Source organism: Taudactylus pleione, unplaced genomic scaffold, assembly GCF_031769625.1.
Source record: "Taudactylus pleione unplaced genomic scaffold, aTauple2 ptg000556l, whole genome shotgun sequence".
Lineage (NCBI taxonomy): Eukaryota > Metazoa > Chordata > Amphibia > Anura > Myobatrachidae > Taudactylus > Taudactylus pleione.
In genome coordinates this window covers 26478441-26500388 of record NW_028284958.1, presented here as the reverse complement: position 1 = coordinate 26500388, position 21948 = coordinate 26478441, and the positions used below count along the sequence as shown (strand labels likewise).

General features: G+C 45.7%; 1 protein-coding gene across 1 annotated transcript in view; it reads left to right on the top strand.

Annotated features, from left to right (window-relative positions):
- Nucleotides 1–21948, top strand: part of WDR76 (WD repeat domain 76) — a 64420-nt gene that overhangs the window by 30954 nt on the left and 11518 nt on the right. Inside the window, exons 10-13 of the mRNA XM_088452827.1 lie at nt 1241–1399; nt 2010–2227; nt 7178–7330; nt 18509–18562. Coding sequence (XP_088308953.1) covers nt 1241–1399; nt 2010–2227; nt 7178–7330; nt 18509–18562 — 584 coding nt within the window. The remainder of the gene's footprint in view (nt 1–1240; nt 1400–2009; nt 2228–7177; nt 7331–18508; nt 18563–21948) is intronic.

Below are 21948 nucleotides of genomic sequence, written 5' to 3'. Positions count from 1 at the left end.
TAAACGCAGGACACACACACCGTACAAAGTAAACGTTTAATAAACATACATGGCTACAGGGATACGTAGGTGAGTATATGTAAATCTGTCCCCTTCTCCAGTAGATTATCAATAGGGTACCTGTGAAAAAAAATATCCATACTCACGGTCTCCTATGTGTGGATTGGTCCAAAGTAGGCAATCACCGGGCTTGGCAAAACCAAACAACAAGATAAATGAGCCACGTACATTAGTACTGTCCTACAAGGACAGTACTACATGCATTCGAGCTTAGCGGCGGGATTTCACTATGTAAACCCAGCCGCTGAGCGCTCATTGGATGAGAGAGGCGAGCCTTCCAATTAACGGTTCCCGCCATTAATTTCATGCGCCATTTTTGAAATTCGGAGATGGCCGCCGCAAGCCAATCATGGCTTGCGACGACATCGCCCTGCTCCCTCGCCTGGCTTGTATAAAGCCAGCGCGAGGTGCCGTCGGCCGGGTACCAGGAGCGAAGAGCTGCCGAAGCAAGAAGACACCGTGGAAGTCCTGGATGGGCAGCGCCCTCTAGGTGAAGTTGCCGCGGAAGTTCTGGGGCAAGCGGTAGCCATGAAAAAGAGCTTAAAGGCTGCTGCCCCCCAGGTGAAGGTGCAGAATAATAAAATGGTGTTTTTTTTTTTTTTTTTTTTTTTTTTCATATTTCTTTTACAGGGGTACTATAGGTACCAGAGGGCCATTAATTCCTCGCTTGCTGGTACTTGTGGTTCTCCAAGTACCAGCATGCTGGGGAGGCTTGCTGGGACCTGTAGTTCTACTGCAAAAGACAATATTATACTTTTATTTTTTCACACCACATTACACTATCAACCCGGCACCCACCGCCTCATTGGTGCTGTTTATAGCCCTGGGCTATAAGCCTCGGCCTGTGGTTCCCTGGAGAGGGGGACCCCTTTATTGGGGGGAGTGAGGGCATGCAGACTAGCACAGTTGGGAGAACACACAGCTGTAGGGATTTTAGCAATTAGGGAATTGAATGTGGATAATGAATGAGATGGATGTATTGAGTGAGAAGGATGTTGGAACCCAGTGGGATTATTGTGGTGATTGAAAGGGAAGATTTATTTATATTATAGACGATGTATACAGCTAAATATGTATCTATATATAGATATATGTATACAGAGATATCATCTATCTATCGTCCTACGCTATTATAGCTGATATTTAGACTTTATGCTTTCTTTTGTTACTTGCATTCTAGAAAGACCAGTCACCTGGTAATGGAGTGTACACGTTTGTACCTCACTGTAAAGCTGTGTCCACCTTGTTGTTCTCTCCATCTAATCCTGCACATCTGCTGTCACTCAGCTATGATGGGACCGTACGCTGCTCAGATGTCAATTCCTTCCTCTTTGATGAGGTGAGTCTCTTTTTTTTTTTTTTTTGTTTTAATTAGAAAGCTAGAAACCTCTCTAGATGCACATTAAAATGTGATCTGTCCCCACAGTATGGCAGCTGGTACACTGGACATGGCTCTATCCCTTAGAACACTGTTGCTTACTCTTAACAGGCCAGGCTTTAATGAGCTTTCTTCCAATGCCCATTTTAATTTTCTAACTTTTTTTTTATTTTATTAAATAGACCGGGGGTTCTTAACTCCAGTCCTCAAGTATCACCAACAGGTCATGTTTTCTGGATTTCTTTAATCATGTACAGATAAGTTGATCTATTTTGGTGGGTCAGTAGTTATCCTACCTGCTTCCACAGACAGATATCTCAAGACATGGCCTGTTGGGAACCAATGAATTAGACTAATTTTACTACTTTCGTACCAATATAATGTTCTTGTTTGTCCATTTTCTGCAGTTTACATGTAAAGTTAATTTGTTTAGAATTAAAAAAAAAATCCACTGCAGTTCCTCATTTTTGTAACTGACCTGTTTCCAGTCTGCTCCCTCGTCTATATACACTGTTTATCTGGTATACACTGTTTATCTGGTAACCGGAACCTCTTCTATGTTTTTGCACAGATTTACCGCGATGAAGAAGAATGTTTCTCCTCATTTGACTTCCTGTCAGCTGACGGCTCTGTCCTGATAGTTAGTCACTGGGATTCTCAGTTATCAGTGATTGATCGCCGGACTCCGGGAACAACGCATGAGATGCGAATATCTGTGGGCATGCCTAGTGCCCAAACTGTTCATGTGCATCCACTGAGAAGAGAGCTGTGTGTTGTAGCAGGATCTAGGTGAGCTCAGGGCCATGTTTTTGTCATGTCATGTCATGTCAAGTCTTGATGGTTCAGGCATCTGTCAGTCACTCTTCTCGTCCCAATAAGCTGCAGTCTTAAACAAGACGTGTCGTGCCGAAAAATGTAATAGTAATAAAATGTACAATTACGCACTCTGGTTCATTGTAGGGGAAATGGCTAAAAACTCTGCAAATCCATCTCTGCTTCTCTCTATAATGCCTTTGGCATAATGCATATAGGATGGTGGCGAGGGCTGCCTTGTAAAGGATTTCTGTATAAATTGTTTCTGTACTGAGAGTCTGGCAGTAATGCGATGAGGCTTAATGATATAACAATAGGAATACACTCTGCTGCTGACAGAGCACTATATGCTTCTTTCACTTGGAGACCACTACAGTACAGAAGCATTGTTATGTATGTGTTGTGCTCTCCCATACCAGTGCCGATAAATAGGTTCTGGGAAGTGCATTTGGAAAGGGGGAAGCAATCATTGATTTGGTGGCTAACAATACATGGAAAAACTAGTCATGGAATGTCCAGCCTGATTATGAGAGGGAGAGCAGGGAAAATCCAGTAGTCTGTAGGGATCCAAGCTTCCTTGAGTTAAGGGTGCTTTGTATTTTGTCCCTAAATGAAGCTATATTAGGGCAAGTCCACCAATCGGGGAGGATGGTTTCCCATGTGGCTGCAATTTCTCCCGATAGGTTGGCTCTGCGGGGAAACATTTAATTGAATTTATCCATGGGTGGTTGTTTCCTTGATGAGCGTGGACTACAAAATAATCTCTCCCTAATCTCCTGCAAGGCTTTTCGTAAGCAGGAGGGCATCTGCCTGCCATTATGCTTGTGGAGGTCTGAGGGAGAGCCTGAAGCATACTTATAGATCCATCACATCCAGATTCTTTTGTAGACTGTCTGAAATGATCACAGAGGGTGAAAATTAAATTGGGGAGGAGAGCAAATAGTGTCTAATTTTAAAGAATCTCTAAGGGGAGAATCCAATTAGTCACGCAGCCAGCAATTCAGTTAGCAGGGTTAACCCAGCGCCTCATCTCCCCTAGGTGGACTTTTTCTCAAAGCTTCAGGAGCTGAATGGAGAAGTCTGCAAGAAAAAGGCACCAGTTTATGCTAAATCAGTGGGTTTCCGCGCATTAACCCCTGATTTACAGTGCAGGGAAAATGCTATTTCATTGATGGCATTTCCCCACACAGGTATTTAGCGGCAGGATTTATTGGAATCCCGCCTAAGCATTTCCATTTTAAAATGGGGTATTTGTGGTGGATAATGTCCATTGAGGCTAATTGTGATCATTGGTTACATGAACTATGCATTTGATACCTATATTGGACCATCGCTCAGAGGGCATGATTCAGCATTGCACGTTTGTTAACAGGCAGAGGCATTTTTCAGGGGCCTGGACGGGCGGCATTCCAGTTTCCTGGGAGTGGCAAGGCCAGACGCAGTTTCCTGGCCTCGCAAGCTGGCCAGCCTGAGTTAGCTGAGGCTCACTAAGCTGGCTGGCGTGTCGCGATGCTGGCGTGACCTCTGTCGCAGTGCTGGGATCACAAATGCAGCAGGGGGCGTCGGACATCTGCTGCATTTGCATATTACAGAAACAGACAAATCTCAGGTGCACAACTCCAAATTATTGATAATATATAAATGCAATAAAATTTTGCAATCAACAGAGGTTTTTAGCATAATCATTGCCAAAGTTATGGGCCTACCCACCATATCCAGGTAACCTCTTAAGGGTAGGTCCCTAACATACTAGGGTTCAAATTCAGAGCGCAGAACCCCCCAAACTGGCCCAGCTAAGTTGCCCCAGGGCACCGCCATAGTAAGAAAAGTGCAGTGTAAAAGATATAGTTAAGAGCAGCCACAGCTGCATATAAAGAATGAAAAAATAAAGTGAAATACATGTATAATAAACAGTGAAGAGTTAAAATGTGTTATAAAAGAATGTGTTTTATAATTCGGTGCCCTGAAACAGATCAACCAAAGCAATCCAGGGGGACCCACGCCCCAAAAATGAAGCAAAGTTGCACTACAGTATATAACTTGTAGGACTTACCTAGAATTGTGCCTAATACTAGTGTGCATATACATTACCAGACTCCATGCTTTTAAACCAATAAGGAATGGTGCTAATCCAGACTGAGGGCGTTACCTTTCCCTCATATGTGCAATAAAGCACATTAAATGGAGTATATGGGAAAGATTCCTGGACTGCACAACCTGACTATATATACAATGGGAGGTGCTACCTGATGAGACTAATTGCAGGCACAGAAACAGACAAATCTCAGGTGCACAACTCCAAATTATTGATAATATATAAATGCAATAAAATTTTGCAATCAACAGAGGTTTTTAGCATAATCATGGCCAAAGTTATGGGCCTACCCACCATATCCAGGTAACCTCTTAAGGGTAGGTCCCTAACATACTAGGGTTCAAATTCAGAGCGCAGAACCCCCCAAACTGGCCCAGCTAAGTTGCCCCAGGGCACCGCCATAGTAAGAAAAGTGCAGTGTAAAAGATATAGTTAAGAGCAGCCACAGCTGCATATAAAGAATGAAAAAATAAAGTGAAATACATGTATAATAAACAGTGAAGAGTTAAAATGTGTTATAAAAGAATGTGTTTTATAATTCGGTGCCCTGAAACAGATCAACCAAAGCAATCCAGGGGGACCCACGCCCCAAAAATGAAGCAAAGTTGCACTACAGTATATAACTTGTAGGACTTACCTAGAATTGTGCCTAATACTAGTGTGCATATACATTACCAGACTCCATGCTTTTAAACCAATAAGGAATGGTGCTAATCCAGACTGAGGGCGTTACCTTTCCCTCATATGTGCAATAAAGCACATTAAATGGAGTATATGGGAAAGATTCCTGGACTGCACAACCTGACTATATATACAATGGGAGGTGCTACCTGATGAGACTAATTGCAGGCACAGAAACAGACAAATCTCAGGTGCACAACTCCAAATTATTGATAATATATAAATGCAATAAAATTTTGCAATCAACAGAGGTTTTTAGCATAATCATGGCCAAAGTTATGGGCCTACCCACCATATCCAGGTAACCTCTTAAGGGTAGGTCCCTAACATACTAGGGTTCAAATTCAGAGCGCAGAACCCCCCAAACTGGCCCAGCTAAGTTGCCCCAGGGCACCGCCATAGTAAGAAAAGTGCAGTGTAAAAGATATAGTTAAGAGCAGCCACAGCTGCATATAAAGAATGAAAAAATAAAGTGAAATACATGTATAATAAACAGTGAAGAGTTAAAATGTGTTATAAAAGAATGTGTTTTATAATTCGGTGCCCTGAAACAGATCAACCAAAGCAATCCAGGGGGACCCACGCCCCAAAAATGAAGCAAAGTTGCACTACAGTATATAACTTGTAGGACTTACCTAGAATTGTGCCTAATACTAGTGTGCATATACATTACCAGACTCCATGCTTTTAAACCAATAAGGAATGGTGCTAATCCAGACTGAGGGCGTTACCTTTCCCTCATATGTGCAATAAAGCACATTAAATGGAGTATATGGGAAAGATTCCTGGACTGCACAACCTGACTATATATACAATGGGAGGTGCTACCTGATGAGACTAATTGCAGGCACAGAAACAGACAAATCTCAGGTGCACAACTCCAAATTATTGATAATATATAAATGCAATAAAATTTTGCAATCAACAGAGGTTTTTAGCATAATCATGGCCAAAGTTATGGGCCTACCCACCATATCCAGGTAACCTCTTAAGGGTAGGTCCCTAACATACTAGGGTTCAAATTCAGAGCGCAGAACCCCCCAAACTGGCCCAGCTAAGTTGCCCCAGGGCACCGCCATAGTAAGAAAAGTGCAGTGTAAAAGATATAGTTAAGAGCAGCCACAGCTGCATATAAAGAATGAAAAAATAAAGTGAAATACATGTATAATAAACAGTGAAGAGTTAAAATGTGTTATAAAAGAATGTGTTTTATAATTCGGTGCCCTGAAACAGATCAACCAAAGCAATCCAGGGGGACCCACGCCCCAAAAATGAAGCAAAGTTGCACTACAGTATATAACTTGTAGGACTTACCTAGAATTGTGCCTAATACTAGTGTGCATATACATTACCAGACTCCATGCTTTTAAACCAATAAGGAATGGTGCTAATCCAGACTGAGGGCGTTACCTTTCCCTCATATGTGCAATAAAGCACATTAAATGGAGTATATGGGAAAGATTCCTGGACTGCACAACCTGACTATATATACAATGGGAGGTGCTACCTGATGAGACTAATTGCAGGCACAGAAACAGACAAATCTCAGGTGCACAACTCCAAATTATTGATAATATATAAATGCAATAACATTATCAAACAAACGCTTCAGCACTGTAATACTGAGGAAATTTGTGCAATTCCCACCCTCCCCCTTCCAGGCAATGTGTGTTACTCCAAAAGGGAGTAAAATGCATGAAGCCAGACATTATACAGCAATTGTTTGTACTCCAAGCTTACTCAGACTTAATGTTGGTCACGCTTGTTGATCATTAGTAGCAGCCTTTAAATGAAGCTAGCCGCTTTATTGCTCACCCTCCATGCTATTGTACTGCTTTGGGAGAGGACCGTATAAGCGGTAAAAGACAAGTTTTGTATTTCTGCAGCCATAGTATAAATGGAAGACTTAGGAACTGCCAGTCTTCCTACATTCCCAGGTCACGTGCATGTGCTTAGTGTAAGTGTGGCTACTATATATTTACAAAGGAGAAAAATTGGTAGGTATAGTTGTTAAAAATGTTTCAGGGAAAAGGGGCCTTTTTTAACCAAATGCCTTGTATTCTGTGAGTGAGCGAGTGGTTTAACCCATTGTTTGTGCTATCTTACATTAAATAAAACTGTTTACCTGTCATTTTTTTGTTTCTCTGCAGTGATGTGTATCTGTATGACGTACGAAAGCTTTATGAGAGAAAGTCCAAACCTGTTTTGACAGTACCTGGGCACACAAAATCCGTTTCATCTGCATTCTTCTCCCCGGGCACAGGCCACCGCATCCTCACAACCTGTACTGATGGTTTCCTACGGTAATGAGCTCCATCACCTTCATTTTGAGTCAAACATTATTTTATATGTATTATTGTTATTATTTATTATTATTATTTATCCTATGGTCCTGGCACTTTGGTGTTGAAAAACTGTTGCTCGCAATCTAAAGCCACATTCTACTAGATCAGGGGTCTTCAAACTTGGCCCTCCAGCTGCTGTGGAACTACACATCCCAGCATGCACTGCCACCTTTTTGATATAACAGCATGCTAAAACTATGTGCAGTGCATGCTGGGATGTGTAGTTCCACTGCATCTGGAGGGCCAAGTTTGAAGACCCCTGCACTAGATTGTTGTGTACATCCCATGCTGTGTGGCATGGGTCCTCAGTTCAGCAGTGCTGGGCAGCCACATGGTCGTCTGTACATATGGTTAATATTTTGCATCCAAAGATGTTTTGATCAGACGATGCTTCATGTTGCAGCTTCACAGTGTAACTACCACTATGAGAAGCTTTATGAGCTCCCCAGCATCCCCCAAAGGCTGTAAGAGAGACCTTTTCATTCTTGTAATCTCCCTCAATCCTTCTCTCTGAGTATGTTGGAAGACATTGTACACCCTCCTTTACACTATGGTTCATTTGTAAAAAGTTTATTTTAAGGTCTAGGATTTCCTGTCTGTGCCTTGTGCTCTTGCTCTCTTTCTCGTGCTCTCTGTCCCCGTGGAGCATGGTCGCTCATACACTTACATTGTAGCATCCAGCAATTTACAGAAGTAGGGACAGGATAGTGCCGTTTCTTCAGTAGAGTCCAGTCCTCTTATCAGGGGAGTGTGCAGGTACAGTGCTCGGCACAGATTATCAGATAAATACATACTACAGCATTTTTGTACAATACAAATGTGTATATAAAAAGAAAACCATGTGTGTGAAATATATGCATGTGTACAAAACCAAAATAAAACATTAAAGATCACTTGTATAAAAATTGTGACGTGTTTTACGGTATCCAAGTTTAATTGTCTTGGAGATATGGAGATATAGATATATATATATATACTCTCCCTCTTCCACAGTTGGTTGATAATCGGGGTGCTCCCCACTGGCACCACTCCGGGTCCAGATATATACAATAAAGTCAAAGACAAAGTGGCGCTCGCCAGAGTAAAGATAAGGTCACAAGTAGTTTATTGCTTACATCAGTCGACATTTCGGTCAAAAAAGACCATTCTCAAGACATGCAACTATCACAGCAGGGCATCCACAAAAGCAAGTTTGTAAGAGGAATAGTATCAAACAATCTCCTTATCAGAGTCTCCTTAATTAGCCACCTAACCCGCGTGTCTGGACACCACATGCGTCCGAACCGGAAGTCATACGTTCCACAGCCTGGACCGCATGCTCCGAAACCGGAAGTGAGTCATCAAAACCCCGGGGGGCTTAGTAGGGTGCATCAATGCAGCTCCGTGTGCACAGGCAATATCCGGATGTCAACAGTATCCGGACCGGAAGTCATGCGTTCCACAACCTGGAACGCATGCACCAAAACTGGAAGTCTGTGTCAGGGCAAAGATAAACATCAAAAATAGATTTAAAGTGCACCAGGCTGCCTCCGTATACACAAGAACGGAGTGCAGACAACTAAAGTCTACAAAGAGAGACAACAAGTTAGGCAACCAGGGGTTGAGTATAAACACACTCTAAAATAAAACATAGCAATAAATTAACCAGAGGGCTAAATGTATGCACGACAGCAGAACTGTAGTCTCTAGGGGCAACAGTGAGAAAGGCTAATCAAGGGGACTCTGTTACAATCACATAAACTTAAATACCAACATAAATCAACAAACTTATCAAAAAATACACAATATATAGCAATCATTTTTAAATTTTGACTATATATTTTTTTTTTTTTTTTAGAATATTTTGGGGGAAATTTTAGATTAGAATTTTTATAATTTTAATATATTTTATAAATAGAAAAACTTGAACAAGATATAATCAGTAAAAGGTTCTTAGTTGGTTAAGTAATCGAAAAATAGAAAAATAAAAAACAAATGAAAATGACCAAGGCAACTCTCCTATCTGAGAAAAACATTCAGGGGGTTATACTCATTTAGGCCTCTAGGGGCCACTGTGTCCAGTGTGTAGATCCATTTTGCCTCTAATTTCCTAAGGCACAATTCACGATCCCTCTCCCCTTAAGGGCTTGGGGTCCCAGTCAATAATCCGACATTTTAAGGCTGACACTTGGTGTCCCACTCACAGGAAGTGAGCAGCCACTGGTTTGTCCGTAGAACCAGAGGTGATCGCCTGTCGGATGGTACAGCGATGGTTCGCCGCCATCCTCTCACGAAACAGTCGAGTAGTTAAGCCCACATAAGCCAAGCCACATGGGCATGTGAGTAAATAGATGATGTGGTCCATCAGACAGTGGAGTTTGTATTTAATTTTGATTGGTTTCCCACTGTGGGGGTGAGGGAATGTAGGGCCAGTCGGTAAGGATCTACACGTCATGCAATTTGCACATATGAAGCAACTTGGTTTGGTGGTATTCAGCCAAGATTTGTTATTTTTGGGATGTCAGCTAGTGGACCCATCAACAACTCCATCAGGTTGCGTCCACGGCGAAAAGCCATCATTGGGGGTTCACCCAGATTTCCTTTGGCATATCGTGGATTCAGACCCTATCTTCAGTTTCTCCTCAAGGATCTCCCTACTGTAGTAGATATAGTCTTATACTGGCTGACGAACGTCGTTCTGTTTTTATGTTCCACCTTCTTCTTTGTAAGCAGATTTCTCTTTGCTCTGGTTAAACAGCCCTCTATGGTGCTGTTAGAGTAACCCCTTTGTCGGAACCGCTCCTTCATTTCCTGTATTTGAGTTTCAGCAATATCCATGTTGGAATTATTACAAAGGACACGGAGGAATTGGGATGCTGGTAGACTATTCTTGAGTTCAGGAGGATGACAGCTAGTTGCAAACAATAACGTGTTACTGTCAGTTTCTTTGCGAAATAGCGTAGTCCCCAAAGATGAACCAGACCTGAATACAGTAATATCAAGGAAATCTATGGTATTCATATCAAACTTAAAAGGAAACCTTACTGGGTTAGCCAATGTAATCAAATGATTAACCATACATTTCAGACTCTCTACTGTATCTATCCAAATAAGGAATACATCATCGATGTATCTCTTATAATGGTGGATATTCTTCCCAAAGGCTGGCATAATGTGACTCTCCTCGTATATATGCATGAAAATGTTGGCGTAAGCCGGCGCAAGGTTGGAGCCCATTGCGGTGCCAGCTACTTGTAGGAAGTAATCCTCATCATACATAAAATGGTTATTCCTGAGTACTAGGTCCAACAGATTCAAAATACTTTCTACTGGTGTGCCAAGAGTAGGTCTCAACAACAATAATTTCTTCACAGCTAGTATCCCCTGTTCATGAGGGATAATGGTGTAAAGTGATGACATGTCTAAAGTCACCAACATAGCTTCATCAGAAAGATCAGTGATCTCGTTGATCCTGTGCAAGAAATCCCCAGTATCCTTCAAATAACTAGGAATAAGTTGAACAAGTTTCTGTAGAAAACAGTCTACAAATTGTGCAAGTGGCTGGAGGAGAGAGCCCCTGGCTGAGATAATAGGGCGCCCTGGGGAATTATCCAGGGTCTTATGCACCTTGGGTTGCCTATCTTGTTGTCTCTCTTTGTAGACTTTAGTTGTCTGCACTCTGTTTTTGTGTATATGGAGGCAGCCTGGTGCACTTTAAATCTATTTTTGATTTTTATCTTTGCCCTGACACAGACTTCCGGTTTTGGTGCATGCATTCCAGGCTCTGGAACGCATGACTTCCGGTCCGGATACTGTTGACATCCGGATATTGCCTGTGCAGACGGAGCTGCATTGATGCACCCTACTAAGCCCTCCGGGGTTTTGATTACACACTTCTGGTTTCGGAGCATGCGTTCCAGGCTGCGGAACGCATGACTTCTGGTCCGGACGCATGTGGTGTCCAGACACGCGGGTTAGGTGGCTACTTAAGGAGACTCTGATAAGGAGATTGTTTGATACTATTCCTTTTACAAACTTGCTTTTGTGGATGCCCTGCTGTGATAGTTGCATGTCTTGAGAATGGTCTTTTTTGACCGAAATGTATGTGTGTGTGTGTATATGTGTATGTATGTGTGTGTGTGTATATGTGTATGTATGTGTGTGTGTGTGTATATGTATATATATATATATATATATATATATATAATATAATTTTATTTTTCTACTTCAGGGTCCATAGGGTATCCACGGGATTCCCTTGGGTATAGGCGGTGGCGGCAATCAGCGGGCACCTCAGAGTTTGTTTTCAGCCTCCCAGGATGCACTGATTCCCCCTCCTATACCCCGCCCCCGAACCAAGGCAAATCAGTTTCGTAGGTGCCTGGCTCGGAGTCGGGTCACCATTTTCAGAGGGGGGGCTGTTTAACAGCCCCTGAAGTTCTTTAAACAGCATTGCTGCAACAAAAGCTGTACTGCATACAGTCAGTACTGACGTCTATACTGTCGCTCCTCCACCCCGCCGAACCAGAACGCCGGTACTGATCTGGGGATGCTGGTGGGTGTCGGGTCACAGTTAGCTGTGACCCCGGATTACCCAGACTGTGGCCAGATTCAAGGGGGTCAGGTAAGCGGCGGGGTACCGCGGAGGGTACCTGCCGCTACACAGTCCTAGGTCCTCAGGCAGGGGGCTCCCTGGGAGCAGGCTGCATGTGGAGCCAGGTAATAACCTGCACTTCCACTAGACCACCAGGCACCGCGGGCTGCAGCTGAGCGGTAAAGCTCCAGTGTCCCAGGGGTTAATTGCATGGCAGTGGAGCGCGCCTTTGCTGTCTCGCAGCTGGCGCCTCCCCCGCTGCACAGCGCCTCTCCATAGCGGTCTGGCGGGCTGTGTCAGCGCTCCCCTCTGCGGCCAATTTCTGAAGGAATGTGCAAACTCTGCTGGACACTGGATACAGGTAGCATCGTGGTCCGGGTCCCCTGCATACCTCTCCTCCGATAAGGTCAGAGTATGCAGCACTGCTTCCTACCAGTCTCTGTCTGTGTGGTTGATCATAGTGCTGGTAGTGCAGGGATTTATTTCTGCATTGTATGTGACTTATTGCTAGCGCTGTCTGCCTGTACTTTCACTTCTGACTGTCAGCCATTTTACTATCCCTGTTCTTCCTATGCTAAAGCCCTTGCGGTGCGGTGTTGCAGGGTGTTTATTACCTCACAGTAAAAGTATTTTCTGTGAGGGAAGTCACATACACGCCGTTTACACTCATCATGTCTAGAGTGAACGTGACTTTCCTCTTCTGCTAAAGTGTACCACATGTAATGTACCATTAGCGGAGGGTGATGGGAACACTGAGGGTTTATGTAGGGCATGTTATCTGGTATCACGCCTGATTTCTGTCACTGCGCCTGTGCAGGAACCGCCCTGGGCTTGTTTTGCTAAGGCACTTACAACCCTTGTGGGCCAGCTGGAGACGCCCCATGCGTTTACCCAGATGGGGTTATCGCAGCAGTCTGTAGTATCATCACCCATGCGGGGTTCCCCAGGCAATTGATGGTACCCCAGTGCCTCCCGCTTTCGTCCCCCCCCATGTCTCACAGGAGCCTGCGTGGGTGAATTCATTGTCCAATACGATACAGCACCTGACGGACGTTTTACAGCGGGAGTCCTCATTACGGCCTCCTAAGCGGCCTTTAGTGTCTCAGACGGTTCAGTTTGAGGAGGATGAAGTCTCGTCTGATGGGGAGATTTTTGACTTTTCGGACCAAGAGCCCCTTTGTACTAAGGAGGCGGAGTCCAAGTCAAGTCTATATACCTGGCCTAATACGGGCAGTCCGTGCGGCTTTGGTTATTTGAGGATGAGGATCCCCCCCCCCCCTGTGGCCAAATCCAAATATGCCTTCATTAAGGGTGATGCCACTGTATTTCCTCTATCTGGTCAGTTGGTGGATCATTTAGAGGAGGCGTGGAAAAATCCGGGTAAACTGTTCCAGCCTCAAAACAGTTGGCCTTTGCATACCCTTTTGCGGATAATTACTTTTCTAAGTGGGAAACCCCTCAGGTGGATTCTCATGTCACACGCCTAGTGAGGAGTGCTACATTGCCCATGTCCTCCTTTTAAAGGATGCTACGGATCGCAAGGTCAAAATATGCCTAAAGTCCATTAATTCCCTTGCTGGAGGGGCGTCCAGACTGGCTATAGCCATGTGCTGGGGGCCAGAGCCATGGAGCGCTGGACTGATAGCTTGGAGGGGTCTCTGGACACTGACTCTTCTGATGAGCAGGCGGAGTTAGTGGGCAATCTCAGGGATTCAGCCACGTACATTAATGAGGCAGCCTTGGATATAGGTCTCCTCTCTTCCAGAATCTCCTCAGCAGCAGTGGCCGCTCGCCGCACCCTATGGTTGCGCTCTTGGAAAGCGGACGCAGATTCCAAAAATGGATTGGAATGCTTGCCTTTTAATGGACAGGTCCTGTTTGGCCCTGATCTGGACAAAATTGTGGCCACTTTGGCAGCAGCTAAGTCTGCTTGTCTGTCATCGGCTACAGTCCCATCAGGGTCTGGTACTTCGTCCTTTCAGCCCTATAGGGCCCAGGGTAAGTCCAAAGTGCAGTCCTTTCCGAGACAGTCTGGGGCCAAGAAATCTGCCCAGCCAAAGAAACAGGCTTGGAATACAAGACATCCTGCCCCAAGTCGGACGATAAGCCTTCTGTCTGACGGGACGGGCCTCCCTTTGGGGGATCCCAGAGTGGGAGGCCGCCTGCTTCGGTTCGCCCAGTGCTGGTACCTGACTACCAAGGACACTTGGGTTCACGAGGTGGTCTCTCGGGGGTATGCCCTCCTTCCGGTGCAGGCCCCCCAGCAGGTTTTTCACCACAGGCCTTCCGTCAGATCAGAACAAAGCTCTGGAACTACAGAAAGTGTTGCACTCTATGCTCCAGGCTGGAGTTATAGTGCCTGTTCCATTTTCCCAGAGGGGAATGGGTTTCTATTCCAATCTTTTTCTGGTGCAGAAACCCAATGGGTCTTACCAACCCATCCTCAACCTCAAATCCTTCAAGTCCTTGAGGGTTCCTCGGTTCAGGATGGAGACCCTGCGTTCCATTATACTGGCAATGGAGCCTGGGGATTTCATGGTGTCGTTGGACATTCAGGACGCCTACCTGCATGTCCCCATTATCTTAACACACCAGCAATTTTTCAGGTTTGCAGTACTCGACATTTTCAGTTCCAGGCACTGCCCTTTGGTCTGGCAACAGCGCCTTGAGTCTTTACCAAAGTCATGGCGGTAATGGCAGCCCACATGCGGATGCAAGGGGTCCGCTTGTTGCCTTATCTGGACGACCTTCTGTTAGCAGGGTCTCCAGAGGTCCTCCAGCTCCATCTGCAACTGACAATCTCTGTGTTGCAGAATCACGGCTGGTTAATAAACTGGAAGAAATCCACCCTGGTTCCCTCGCAGAGGATGGTCCATCTCGGGGCCCTGTTGGACTCTTAACAACAGAGTATCTTTGATGGAGGAAAATATCTCTGCATTACAGGCAAGGGTACGCAGTCTCCTTCGGAGTCGCCGAGTGTCTATTCACTCAGCGATGAGGTTACTGGGCTCCATGGTGTCACTGTTCGACATGGTGGAATATGCCCAGTTTCACTCCAGACCTCTGCAGCAGTTGGTTGTCTCCAGATGGAATGGGTTGCCCCATCGTATAAAGACGCAGACCATGGTGCTTTTTCCGGAGGTACGTCTGTCTCTAGCCTGGTGGTTGCGGACGACTCACCTGAATAGGGGGACGTCCCTTTTGGGTGGCAAACTGGGTCCTTCAGATGACGAACGTCCGTCTCCGAGGCTGGGGAGCAGTGACTGGTCCACACTTGTTCCAGGGCAGGTAGACCCCGGCAGAATCTGCGCTTCCAATAAACATCTTGGAACTTCGCGCGGTATTCCAAGCTCTCCAGCAACAAAACATGTTCTCCACGGAAAACCCGTGCAGGTACAGTCGGACAACGCCACCATGGTGGCTTACATAAACCGACCAAGGAGGAACCCGATGTCAGGCGGCACTGACAGAAGCGTCCCGCATCCTGACTTGGACGGAGAGCAATCTCCCTGCCATCTCGGCGGTGTTCATCCCGGGAGTCCTCAACTGGGAAGCAGACTTTCTCAGCCGTCAAGACGTGCATCCAGGAGACTGGTCTCTTCACCAGGAGGTGTTTCAACTCCTGGTGGACAAGTGGGGCCTTCCAGAGATCTCATGACCTCCCGACACAGCAAGCTGCCTGTGTACGGGTCAAGAACAAGAGACACTGAGGCTCTTCTGGTGGACGCTCTGTCGGTCCGGTGGACCTTCTGGTTTGCGTACCTCTTCCCTCCGTTCTCCCTTCTTCCTGGAGTGGTTCGAAAATTCAAGCAAGAAGGTGGCACACTCCTGTTGATGGCTTCAGCGTGGCCCAGACGTCACTGGTACTCAGATCTTCGGAGTCTCTCTGTAGACACTCCGATGCTGTTGCCTCTACGTCCGGACCTGTTGTCACAGGGTCCTTGTCATTACCCGGACCTGGGTCGTCTGTCTTTGATGGCGTGGCTGTTGAGACAGCCCTTTTAAGGTCCAGGGGTTTTTCCAACTCTGTAGTTAGCACCATGCTCAGAGCTCAGAAGCCTGCGTCTGCAAGAATTACCATCGCGTATGGCATATTTTTTATTTTTTTTGAATGGTGTTTCTCTAGAGGCTATGATCCTCAGGTGTTCCGGATATCCAGGGTGTTGGCTTTCCTACAGGCGGGTTTAGATCACTGTCTTCGTCGCCTGGCTTATCTGAAGGTGCAGGTTTCAGCGTAGGATTGCTTCTCTTCCTAATGTCCGCATCTTTCTGTAAGGTGTACTTCGTATTCAGCCTCCCTTTGTTCCACCAGTGGCTCCTTGGGATCTGGCTGTGGTCCTGAGGGCTCTCCAAGGACCGCCATTTGAACCATTTGGGCTCAGTGGATTTGAAATGGCTTACAGCTAAGACTGTATTTCTTCTGGCCATTGCTTCGGCCAGAAGGATTTCAGAATAGGGGGCTCTCTCGTGTCTGCCTCCCTTTCTAATTTTTCATAGTTTCCTCCTGAAGATTGTATCTAGTTTCCACATTTACGAGGAAATCATAGTGCCGCCTAATTCTCCAGACCCCTCGGTTGGTGAGGCCACCGTGGATGTGGTATGGGCTCTAAGGATTTATGTTGACTATACCAATTCCTTTAGGAAGTCTGACTCCTTGTTTGTCCTCTATGGCTTCCGTAAGAAGGGTTTACCTGCCACTAAGCAAACTTTGGAAGGATGAATTCGCATGGAAACTTCCTGTTCCATCCTCTGTTAAGGCTCATTCCACTAGGTCTGTGGTGTTCAGCTATGCAAGGCTGCCACGTGGTCTACTGTCCATACTTTTGTGAGGTATTCTGCATTTGACACCTTTGCCTCTCAGGATGCTTTCTTCGGGCGGCGGATTCTCCTTTCAGCACAGGAGCATCCCCACCCTTAAAGGATACTGCTTTGGGACATCCCCAAGGTATCCTGTGGATACCCTATGGACCCTGAAGTAGAAAATATGAGATATGGTAAGAACTTAACATTGTTATCTCTATTTCTACGAAGTCCATAGGGTTCCACAGGACTCCCGCCCTGTCGCACCTGTCCTGCAGATGGGCTTTGCTCTGGTCACCAGTTTTTCTGTCTCCTTCTGGTGAGAATGTGATTCTTGTGTGTTCCAGAACTTTCTTCTCTCTCTTCTCCTCCTCCAGCCTATGGCTTGTTACGTAACTGATTTGCCTTGGCTCAGGGGCGGGGTATAGGAGGGGGACCCAGTGCATCCTGGGAGGCTGAAAACTTTAACTCTGAGGAGCCCGATGATTGCCTATACCCCAAAGTATCCTGTGGAACCCTATGGACTTTGTAGAGATGGATAGCAAGGGTAAGATATAGAGAAATGTATATATAAACTCTCCCCCCCCCCCCCCCCCCCTTATTTTGCGCTAAAGAATAGGAGCAGCACCTCTAATTGAGAAAATCAAACACACACAAATAAATTTAGAGGGCGCATAAACCAATGGATCTTATTTATCAAAGATAAATTCTCAGCAATAAAATATTGACCTAGAATTAAAAAAAAGAAGTGGATGGTCTGATTCGTCTAGCACTTGTTGAAGGCTGGATCAATGAAACCACAGAGGATTTTCTGACAGTAGACTTCCCAGTCACCCCTATTCTGTATACACTTCCGAAAATGCATGAGTCCCTCATTAACCCGCCTGGTAGGCCGATTATCTCCGCCCGTGGTTCAGTGCTGCAGCCTCTGGCTGAATTGTTCGATCATTATCTACAGCAATGTGTGGTTAGATCCGAGACCTACACCAGGGATACGGGCCATTTTTTGAAGGGTATTAGTGAACTGTCTGGTTTACCGGACAATTGTCATCTAGTGACCATGGACGTATGCTCCCTCGACACCATTATCCCACATGATGGTGGTGTAGAGGTGGGCCGTCAGCGTCTGGTAGAAGGTCCCTATATAGGACCGACTATTTAAGTTTTTACTCACATTATTAAGGACAGTGTTGGAATGTAATCATTTTATGTATAATACTTTCTTTATACAGAAGTCCTGGTGAGTGCATTCTTTTTGCTTTATAATAAAAAAAAAATAATAATTTTTTTTTATATATATATTCTATTTTATGTAGTGTTTTTCCCTTGCAGTTGAACTTTTATGGAACAGAATACTTTGTGCTGGAGTGTTTGCAGTTCACCTAGGAGTGACACATTTAATAAAGACAGTCCCATTAGTTTCACTATTTCCAACATGTGCATTTTCAGTTATCATTAAAGCCAGGTGCAAGGATGGAGAAGTGGTTTTGCTCCTTGAATAGCATTTGACGGACAAATAGGTGCACTCGTGCAAATAGCTATTATGTGAACTTCACATGTAATCTCTGTGAGGGAATGCATTTGTTAACTATGGATTGAGTTAACTTTACTGCAAAACTTTTCCTCTGTTCTCAATGAAAAAGTTTATTGCACACCTCCAATGAAATGTTGGAGTGTAGTCCTGGTCTGTGCATATTGGTACTGTAAGAAATAAAGTTTTATTCTTTTCACGAGACTGAAATAATTTTTTTTTGTCTTTCCAGGGTGTATAACAGCGAATCATTGGGCAGCAGTGTGAACCTCCTCACCCAAATCAGGTAATCTGTGATTTCACTCTCTGTAGCATCTTCTGTAACAGAGGAGATGCAAATATTTAGCTTTGACTCTATGGTGTACAAAACTGGACAGTCCTCTTACAGAACATTATATCACTATTTGATCCATAACTAACCACCTGGTCTAGTTAATGAATAACAAGCGGGTTCACTTAATGCCACTTGAAGTAATTTGTATGAATTGCAGTAATTTGTCATGTATTTCACTGCCACTGGATCAGTACTCCATATGTACAAAAACAAATAGGATGTTTTTTTAAATATGATTTTTGTACTTAACGTTAATTCCTTTTCTCCAATTCCATGGGAGACTCTGGGTATAGCAGGTGTCATAAGGAGCCTGGGCACTACTGAAATAAACCCTCTATATGACACCCAACTGTCTAGATTGTCTGTTTAACAGACTAAGGACTGGTAGAGCATGAGTAAGAAGAGGAGATATATACTGTCTATTTCTCCTTCATCCACTAGGAGACACTGGAGCTCAAGACAGTGGGGTATAGATGGTGGTAGAGTAGAGCCTGGCACTTCTAAATTATTTAGGAGTGTGACTGCCTCCTCCCCCTCTATGCCCCAGTTAAGAAAATGTGCCCGAGAGAGCCGGTAGCACATCAGGCTGTCTCCAGCCTTTTCATTTCTTTTATTATTTTTAATATTTTTTTCTTAAACAAGCATGAGGACAGGCAGACTGCTTACTGTGGCAGTCTGCCTGCTACGTGGGAACCACCGAGAAGGGCACCGTCACGGCTATTGCAGCCTTTGTCCGGTGACCCTGTGGAGGGGGCATACACATGGTTACTGGACCCTGCGAGGACCCGCCACAGCTGGGCCTCCTTTGAAATACAGCACTAGGCGCACCCGCTTGGTAGCCTCCCGCTATGCTTGGCAGTAGCCCAGCTGTCTGTTAAGCCCAGGTAGGAGGCTTCTAGATCTGGTTGGCGTGGGGACGCCACCATTTCCTCTGCTAAGGACTCCTTGAGAGTCCATTAACAGCGCTGCGTACACACTCCTGTGTGAAGTCTTTGTTAGCGCTGCCTCATACACTTCTGAAAACTCAATGGGAGGTTTTCAACCGGTGCTGGTCGGGTCCCTGTTTTAATAGCGCTACAGGGACGTAGTTGGCGCTATGGTTAGCCTTGCTGGCCTCATAGTGTGTTGGTTTAAGTGCCAAACTTGTTTGCTATTTGCATAACCGAACGCAGGCTGGCATGGTGGCCAGTGCCATACTCTTGCATCTGGGTTGACTCCAAAGCGGGTTCATATCCTGCCCCCCTACGCACATGAGCAGTCTCCCTGCGTGGAGGCAAGACGTGTGTGTGTGTGTGTGTGTGTTATATATGTGTTTCTTCCAGCAGCTTTTGCTGCGATGATATGAGCGGGCAGCATGGACAAGCTAATTAGTGGTCCATGCTGCCGCTCCTTCACCCCGCCGGGCCAGAACGCCGGTACTGATCCGGGGATGCTGGCGGGTACCAGGGTCTCAGCTAGCGGGGACCCCGGTATTCCAGACTGTGGCCGGATTCACGGGGATTCAGGTAAGCAGCTGGAAACCGTGGTGGGTTACCGCCGATTCAGTCTTATTTGTCGGTAGGCAGGGGGCTCCCTGGGAGCAAGGTATTGATTCTCCGCTTCCACTAGACCACCAGGGACACTGGGCTCCAGCGTCCCAGGGGTTAATAACATGCCAGGGGTGTGTGCTTTCACTGTCTCACAGGCGACGCCTCACCCGCTACACAGTGCCTTCCCACAGCAGTGTGGCAGCGTTCCTCCCCCGGGCCTGTCTCCTATCAGCTCCTCGGCGGCCATTTTATAAAAGTGGCGAACGTGGCTGGATTCTGATACAGGGGGCATCGCGGTCCAGGTCCCCCGCATACCTCTCCTCCGCTGAGGTCAGTGTATGCAGCACTGTTTCCTACCAGGCTCTGTCTGCGTAGTTGATCATAGTGCTTGTATTGTAGTGCAGGTGATTTATTTCTGCATTGTTTGACTATATGCTAGCGCTGTCTGACTGTTCTTCACTTCTGACTGTCAGCCATTTTACTATCCCTGTCTTTCTCTCCCTTGCGGTGCGGTGCGGTGCTGCAGGGTGCTTCTTGCCTCAGTTAAAATGACAAGTGTTTTTCTGTGTGGTGCGTCACATATACATCGTTTACACTCAGCATGTCTGAGAGTGAACGTGATTATTCTCCTCAGCTGAAACGTACCACATGCTCATTACTGTTAGCGGAGGGTGATGTGAACACTGAGGGTTTCATGTATTTGTGAGAATTGGTATTGCACTCTGTCATATTTATGCAGTAAGTTCCTGCGGCTTGACAAGCATCAGACAGGACTAGTATTTTGCTTTACTACTATGTGTTTATATGTATGTATATGGTACGTGGTCGGATTATACCCAGTGCATGCTGTGTGCTATTACCATGCAGTTGTGCCTGACGTACACCCTGATGCTCCACTCTACCTGTTTACGAGGCAGGTACTTGAGGAGGAACAGCTAATTCTCCCTCCCTGGTAGTTCATACAGTGTTCACAGTAGTGTCTCTCTCTACCTTTGTTCAGAGACTGACTACTACCTACAGTCTATGTTGCAGGGATTTCCCTTAAGCCAACATGGGGCACGCTTTAGGTGGAATCCGCATACTGTGCCCTTTCGCCTACTCTTCGGCGATGAAGTTTCGCGTGTATGCCACGCTAGGTAGGTGGTCTGATTCGCCAAAGCGATATTTTTTCGCCTGTGCGATACTTTTTCTCCAAAGCGAGACCTTTTTGCAAATGCGTGGTTTCGCGGGCGTGAAACTTTTGTGTAAAGGGTATTCTGCGGAATTCCCTTCATCAGTGAAATCACAGGAATGTTAGCTGCAGGTTATCCGTTTCCTGTAGTTCATTACATGCCTAGTGAGTACTGCAACCTTGCCTATGTTCTCTCGAATGCTACCTATCGCTAAGTGGTACTTTGTTGGAAGTCTATATACTCCCTTACGGGGGGGCTTCCAGACCAGCTTTGACTAAGCTGGGTAGCCAGATAATGGAACAGGGGGCAGATACCTTGGATATATGTTAATGAGGCAGCCTTCGTTATAGGTCTCCTCACTTCTCCCTGTGGTGGCGCTCATGGAGAGCTGATGCAGACTCCAAGAAAGGGTTGGAATGCTTACTCTTTAATGGTGAGGTCCTCTTTTGGCCCTGATCTGGGAAAAAAATTGTGAGCACTTTGGTAGCAGCTAAATTTGCATGTCTGCCATCGGCCCAAGTTCCTTCCGGGTCTGGGACTTTGTCCTTTTGGTCCTGTTGGGACCAGGGTAAGTCCAGAGAACAGTCCTGACGGGACGGGCCTCCCCCTGGGGGACCCCAGGGTGGGAGGCCGACTA